A 7,711-nucleotide genomic window follows, 5' to 3' on the forward strand; every position below is an offset into this window, starting at 1 on the left:
AAGGAATATTTTGAAAATCTTCTCAACATAAAAGGAAATATTCCTGGTGGTGTCGCAAACAACCGAGCTCATGCGAAAGAGGAAAATGATGTTGGTGAAATTACGCTTGAGAAAGTGAAGAAGGTGGTAAATTATCATAAAGCAGCAGGAATATATGAAATTGGACCTGAAATGGTGAAGTATAGTGGGAAGGCAGGGATGAAATGGCCTCATAGACTAGTAAGATTACCATGGAGTGTTGGTAAGGTACCTTCAGATTAGACAAAAGCAGTAATTGCACCTTTCTATAAGCAAGGGAACAGAAAAGATTGCAACAACTACCGGGGTATCTCATTGATTAATATATCAGGCAAATTATTCACTGGCATCTTGGACGGAAGGGTGCGATCAGTGGTTGAGAGGATTGGATGAAAACCAGTGTGGTTTCTTACCACAGAGGGGCTGTCTATCTGATTTTCAGTATGCACCAGGTAATTGAAAAATGCTACGAAACGAATAGGGTGTTATGTTTATGTTTCGTAGATCTAGAGAAAGCATATTGCAGGGTACAGGAGGGAAAATATGTTCGCAATATTTCGGAACTATGGGATTAAGTGTAAATTATTAAAATCATTCGAAGGCATTTATGTTGACAATTGGGCTTCAGTGAGAATTGATGGTAGAATGAATTCTTGGTTCAGGGTACTTACAGAGGTAAGACAAGGCTGTAATATTTCACCTTTTTTGTTCGTAGTTTACTTGGATCATCTGCTGAAAGGTATAAAGTGGCAGGGAGGGATTCAGTTAGGTGGAAATGTAGTAAGCAGTCTGGCCTATACTGACGACTTTGTCTTAATGGCAGATTGTGCCGAAAGCCGGCAGTCTAATATCTTGGAACTTGAAAATAGGTGCAATGAGTATGGTATGAAAATTAGCCGTTCGAAGACTAAATTGATCTCAGTAGGTAAGGAATCCAAGAGAACTGAATGTCATATTGGTGACACAAAGCTGGAACAAGTAGATAATTTGAATTATTTAGGATTTGTGTTCTCTCAGGATGGTAATAATGGTGAGATTGGATCAAGGTGCAGTAAATCTAGCAGAGCGAGCTCGCAGTTGCGATCAATAATATTCTGTAAGAAGGAAATCATCTCCCGGACGCAACTATCTTTACATCGGTCAGTTTTCAGACCAACGGGAGTGAAAGCAGGGTGGACTCAGGATATCTTTTTCATAAGTTAGAAGTAACATACATGAAAGTAGCGAGGATGATAGCTGGTACAAACAGGTGGGAATAATGGCAGGAAGGTATTCGGAATGAATGGATAAAGGTTAATTTAGGAATGAACTCGATGGATGAAGCTGCACGCATAAACCGGCTTCGGTGTTGGGGTCATGTGAGGCGAATGGAGGAGGATAGGTCACCTAGGTGAATAATGGACTCTGTTATGGAGGGTAAGAGAAGTAGAGGGAGACCAAGACGACGTAGTTAGACTCAGCTTCTAAAGTTTTAAAGATAAGAGGTATAGAACTAAACGAGGCCACAGCTCTAATTGCAAACAGGGGATTGTGGCAACGTTTAGTAAATACACAGAGGCTTGCAGACTGAGAGCTGAAAGGCATAATGGTCTATAATAATTATGGATGGATGTAGAAGTAGATTTTATATAATTCTTTCATTTTTCGTTTCAGCGTTGAGGAGATTCCGCATTATACAAAAGTAAGAACTTTGTAACTCCGTAAGCTTCACCGGGACCGAGAATGTATTCCGTAGTGTACAAGTTTCCGCTTTATTCATGTTCCGCTTTGAGCAGGTTTTACTGTATAAGGAAATATTTTCATTGGGGTAATCACACTAACGAGGTTGCAAACAAAGATTACAATATTCTTCTTATGGTTATGAGGTTATTTAGGGGTTGTAAAAACGTTGTAAAGAGAGAACGTATGGATCACTGATGAGAGTATGGTTAGTGTGCGAGTCCCCCACTGGATTACTCAACTCGAGAACTGGAACGAATCCAAAGAAAATCATTACGATTTGTTCTGGATTATTTTCGACAAAAAAGTAGTTGTACGAATACTTTGGGCTGGGAACACTTAGGAGTAAGGAGACGAGATGTTCTACTAAGCGGTATGTTCCGAGCTGTTAGATGGCGTGGAAGGATCTTGGTAGAGGAATAAACATGAATTGAGTTTGTAAAAGTAGGGAAGATTATAATGTGAAAATAAATTTGTCATTCAAGAGGGAAAACGGGCATATATTCGTTTATTAGAAGAGGGTTTAGGGATAGGAAGAATTTACCAATAGAGATGTTTGATACATTTCAAACTTCTTTGAAATCCTTTAAGAAAAGACTAGGCAAACAATGGATTGGGAACCTGGAAGCGATTTGTGCCTTAAAGTATCTACACGTACCATTCCATTTTCATTAAAAATCACATGACTTGAATTTATTAAGCTTGCCATCATATTATCCACAGCCGAATTCTTTTGTGCAGTTTAAGTTCCTGGTAGTTCCTTGAATTTCCTTTTTTTTTACTTACACAACCATTCCTAAATCTGTTCCTTTCCAGCCCGAAGCTCCATTTTAATCTCTGTTTCTCTGTTATAACATAGTGCGTCTTTACTATTCCTTACCACGTTTAAAAGTCCATATCCTGTGTTTACACTCCTCCATTATTGCTTTAAACCCATCCCACACATTCATATTTACCATCTTCCAGCGATCACATCTATTTATTTAAAATTCCTCATGCCCTTATCAGCCATATGGTACTACTTAATAGTCCTACGCTTATAACCCTCCCTTCTATCACATTTATGTTTAATTACAACCCAGCTCCGTGATCACTTATGACAACAGTTTTTATTATACAGCTAATCTTGTTTTGTCAGTACTACGTCTGCAATATGCTTCCCTCTAGTTGGTTCAATTACTTTCTGATCCAGCTGACCTTTCCAGATATACTTATATATCATTTGTTGGTCACATTTCGTGTCATTTTCATTGCATTCTCAGTTAAAATTTGGTACATTGAGATTAACAGCTACAATCACGGTATTTTCGGTGTCGTTCCTTACTTAGCTAATTATCTCATCAAATAATTCCACGTCAACGTTACCCCTTACAAGTCTGTAAACCCCCTAAATACAATGTTGTCTAGAATTTTATCTTTCTCGTCCTTCGCTTCGTAACTTACAGATTCTCCTTTTCCCAAAATGAATACCACCCGCCCCCTTCCCCATAGAATCTATATTGTCTCTACGATAAACTGTCCAAGTCCTCGGGAAACTTTCGCATTCAAGATATCATTCTTATCCGTGGTTCTAATCTATTCTATTCCCTTCTGTACATACTTCTGCTGTTTAACACTAACAATTTCATGCCATCCTTGTTTAATAGCAATACAAATTTGCCACATTATTATAATCTTCCCCTGGTATTTGGAAAGGAAATAATCACTAACTTCGTGATTTAGGTACATTGTTAAAGCAGTGATGTAATACAGAAGGCCATGGCGTGTGCATTAAAGCTATTTTGTCACACACGAGCGGTAAAATTAACTTCATTTCGTGATGTCCAGGAAAGGCCCATTTCTGAAACGCAAAACTATTTATAAAGGGCCTAGTTTTTGTTGGTTATTTATTTATTTATTTATCGTATGATGTACACAGAAAGATTATATAAATAAGTATGCAAATAAGTACACAATGTATACAAACAGAAGCCTATAGTTCCAAATCAAGTCCATTGATCCATTTTAAGGCCTCCTCAGTTGCGTTATGAATGTCCTCCAAAGGACCTTGAAATGCTCTCTGTGGACACTCGACAATTACATGGTAGATGGTCTGTGAGGTAGCTCCACAATCACACCCAGGAGACTTCTGCCAGCCCCATTTATAAAGAGTATAGCCGCATCTTCCTTGATTGACTCTAATCCTGTTTATAGTCCTCCATTGACGTCTGGGTAGATGGAATCCGGGAGGTTGAACATGAGGTAGGGTCACAAGATGTTGATTGGGAACAGAAGACTGTTGCCATTGATGTAACCAGGCGTTCGTGATTGAGAACCCAGATTCTTCCAGTGTAAGTGCAGCACGCCAGGATGGAGATCTAGACTTAAGTCGTGGAGGGGCAAATTGATTAATATCTTGATGAACGGGGAGGTTGGAGTCCTGGTTGATCTTCTTCCACAATTTTAGAAGAGCTTCAGACCTTCTTAAGCAAGGCGGTGGAATATTGCTGAGTGTGTAGAGCGAATGCAACCAGTTATAATGCGCATTGCTTGATTTAGTTGAGCATCTATCTTCGCAGTATGAGCACTGTTCAGCCAAGTTGAAGCGCAGTATTCGGCAACTGAATAGCAAAGGGCTAGAGCAGTAGATCTCAACACTTGGTTGTTTGCGCCCCAAGAGGTGCCGGCTAATTTTTGAAGGATATTATTCCGACTTTTAATCTTGGCGGCTGTGTTGTTAATATGATGCTTATATGTTAGGGATCTGTCTAATGTGACTCCTAAATATTTTGGGAAGGGACAATGCTGTAAGGTGGTAGTGTATAAATAACTTGATTGTTTGTTGCAGGTGGTCAGTGACGAATGGGGTGTTTACGTCTCGTTTTGGATATTTGCCGGCAGTTGCGTGGGCGCCGCAGTGTTCAGCATTTTTGTGATGCCAGAGACTAAAGGAAAGAGCCTCATGGAGATCAACGAAGAACTGTCCAGGTCCAAGAAGAAATCTACAACACCAGAAAGTTCACTCATGGCTCACAAAGACAATTCTGAAGAAACTAAGGCTGAGGGTCGGCCGTACCATATGACAAAATCGTACGATTGGTGCGGTACTTCACTGTTCTATGATGAAAATACAAATAAAAACGGGTAGAGATTCAAATAAAAACGACTGGGATGCTGTAAAGAGATTTCACTCTTAGCTTTGGAAGAAACTTCGAATAAACAAGTAAGTTCCATACTAAAATGGAAACGCTGGCTTGATTCTGGCAATCACTAACCATCCATGCAGTTTAGCTGTGCCTGAATGGGAAGACCAATTTGTCCCCAGCGGGTTGGACTTCTGCTTGGTCTCTTATGTTGAGGCTAGACAATGAGGGTGAAAAAATAAACAAAGATGTGATCAGTAATGATAACAATTTCGTGTGGCTATGTCTAGCCTAGTGCAGCCCTTGTAAGGCAGACCCTCCGATGATGGTGGGTGCCATCTACCATGTGTAGGTAACTGCGTGTTATTGTGGTGGAGGATAGTGTTATGTGTGGTGTGTGATTTGCAGGAATGTTGGGGACAGCACAAACACCCAGTCCCCGGGTCATTAGATTAACCAATGAAGGTTAAAATCCCCGACCCGGCCGGGAATTGAACCCGGGACCCTCTGAACCAAAGGCCAGTACCCTGACCATTCAGTAAACGAGTCGAACGATGTGTTCAGTGAGAATAGCCTACGGGGGTGGCTACGATGGTTCTAGAAGTATTGTCAGATCTGCCTCAAAGATCTTGACCAAGAGAACAGAAATGGCAAGGTCTCAGTTAGAAGACTTTCGCACCTATAAAAAGGCTATGCATTCGGTGTCCAGTGTGTGTGTTTGGCCACATTTGCCGTGCACTTAGCACCTCTTTGGTACGCACAAAGTACTGTATGTACCCGACATGGCCTAATAGCTTAAGCTCTTTAAATTGTAATGGTTGTTCATTTGAAACATAGATAGTGCTGCCCGGTTCCATGGCTACATGGTTAGCGTGCTGGCTTTTGTTCACAGGGATCCCCGGTTCGAATCCTGGCAGGGTCGGTAGTTTTAACCATTACTGGTTAATTTCGCTGGCACGTTGGCTGGGTGTATGTGTCGTCTTCATCATCATTTCATCCTCATCACGACGCGCAGGTCGCCTACTGGAGTCAAATCAAAAGACCTGTACCTGGCGAGCCGAACTTGTCCTCGGACACTCCCGGCACTAAAAGCTATACGCCATTTCTTTGTTTTTTATACAGACAGTGCTGGACAGCCAAGACTTAGCAGTAGGGGCAGATGACCTTCGATGTTAGGCCCCTTAAAACAAGCATCATCATCATCATCAGCATCAGACTTAGCAGTACTTCGTGATGTGGAGTTCGTAAACAACTCAGGATTTGGTGTTTGAGCCCGCTAAGCAGAGGAAAACTTGAAGCAACGTACGTGTTTAGTGTTTACATCCAAAGGAATACAACAACGCAGAATCATTTTTTGTGTCAGGAAGATGCCGACGCAACAATGGACAGTCGACACAGTATTCGCTTTATATACATTCAAGCTATCTTCCCTTGCGATAGTACACGTCTTTGATCTGCTGAAGAAAGCCTTTAAAAGCAAGTTTTTAACCAACGATCAAGCGGTTCCTAATATTGTGGAAGAAGCAACCAGCGTCTTTCATTGTGAAAGGTACAGAGGAACTTGCTCAGCGTTGGGGCAGTTGCCAGAATGGTGGTGTTAATTATCTGCGGATTTACTCAATTTCCTTTTTATACTGTGTATGTTGTGCCATACATTTAGCATAAGTCTCTATACACCAGTTTATTTCAATTGAACAACCGTTATGTACTGCGAGCTATAAACGTAAATGTTCAGTCAGAAGAGAAAGCCTTTTGGTCAAATGTATAGTCACCCAGACTGTGATAGTCAAATAGTACAGTCTATTGATTCTTATTTTCAAGGTATCCTTGGTTCGAATCCCAGCTAATGCATTTAGGAATTTTGAAGTTAAAATTCACATCCCTGTGGATTACACGTAGACCTGGAGAACCCACGACTATTACCACGATATTAACAGTTACGTAAAGCTTGCTTGCTTTATGCTTGCATCTTTTCCCAAAATATATTTTATTAGTGTAAATGTTTTAAATATTAAGTGATTTGTTAAGAAGAAAGTCATTATTTTTTTTGTGTCGACTCAATTAATGTAACTTTTAACTTTTTCTAGTCTCCCGAAATTCCATGAATTTACGCAGTGGCTCGTCGCTCGAGACCGTTTTGTAGGCTATTATTTTATCACTAAAAATAAAGTCATACAAAATAGTTGCTCTTTAATTCTTTGCAACACATTCATTCCCGCCAAAAATCATTAGCATTCATTCATTTTCTAATATAACCACGTAGTGCTTCTCTCTTCGCTTAACTGTTGTCCCTCTTCCACCCATCTTCCCCTACCTCCCCTACAGGCTTGTTAGTGTTAACAAGCTACAGTGGAGATGAGTGACCTAGAATCTGTTCAGCTTAGGGATTTGTCCAGTTAGTTCATTTGCTTGAACTAGTTCATTCGATATCGTTCGCCACCTCGAGTTGTTCAAATGAACTAGTTCAAATGAACAAGGTAGTTCAAGAGGTGATGCCATAGAAACAGCTCTCGCGGCACTTCCTTGAAATGAACGAGTTAGTTTATTATGTGCACGAACAGAAAACAGCTATCCAATGCCGCCGCCAGTTTGCTTAAGTAAAGAAATGGTATCGACGAGAGAAGGAAAGGTAGATAAGCTTTCTCATTTTCCATAACTCCGCCCCCAGTTGAGAAGTGTGAGAGGAGATGTGTTGTCATGTGACGATTAATACGGCACGCCACTGGCTATTCGCGTGCGAGCTTATTTTGTCGTTCAAATGAACGAGCTAGTTCATTTGTGCTGCCTTCGTGGAAACAGCTCTCGCGGCTCTTCGTTCAATGAACGAAGTCGTTCAAATGAACGAGGTACAG

The 7,711-nt window shown here is 40.7% G+C and overlaps 1 protein-coding gene across 1 annotated transcript in view; it reads left to right on the plus strand.

Moving 5' to 3' along the window:
* LOC136872749 (facilitated trehalose transporter Tret1) overlaps nt 1-7,041 on the plus strand; it is a 28,060-nt gene extending 21,019 nt beyond the window's left edge. Inside the window, exon 4 of the mRNA XM_067146579.2 lies at nt 4,565-7,041. Within this exon, the coding sequence (XP_067002680.2) occupies nt 4,565-4,864 (300 nt within the window). The 3' untranslated portion in view covers nt 4,865-7,041. The remainder of the gene's footprint in view (nt 1-4,564) is intronic.
* Nucleotides 7,042-7,711: the final 670 nt, after the last annotated feature.

This window comes from Anabrus simplex, chromosome 4 (genome assembly GCF_040414725.1).
Source record: "Anabrus simplex isolate iqAnaSimp1 chromosome 4, ASM4041472v1, whole genome shotgun sequence".
Lineage (NCBI taxonomy): Eukaryota > Metazoa > Arthropoda > Insecta > Orthoptera > Tettigoniidae > Anabrus > Anabrus simplex.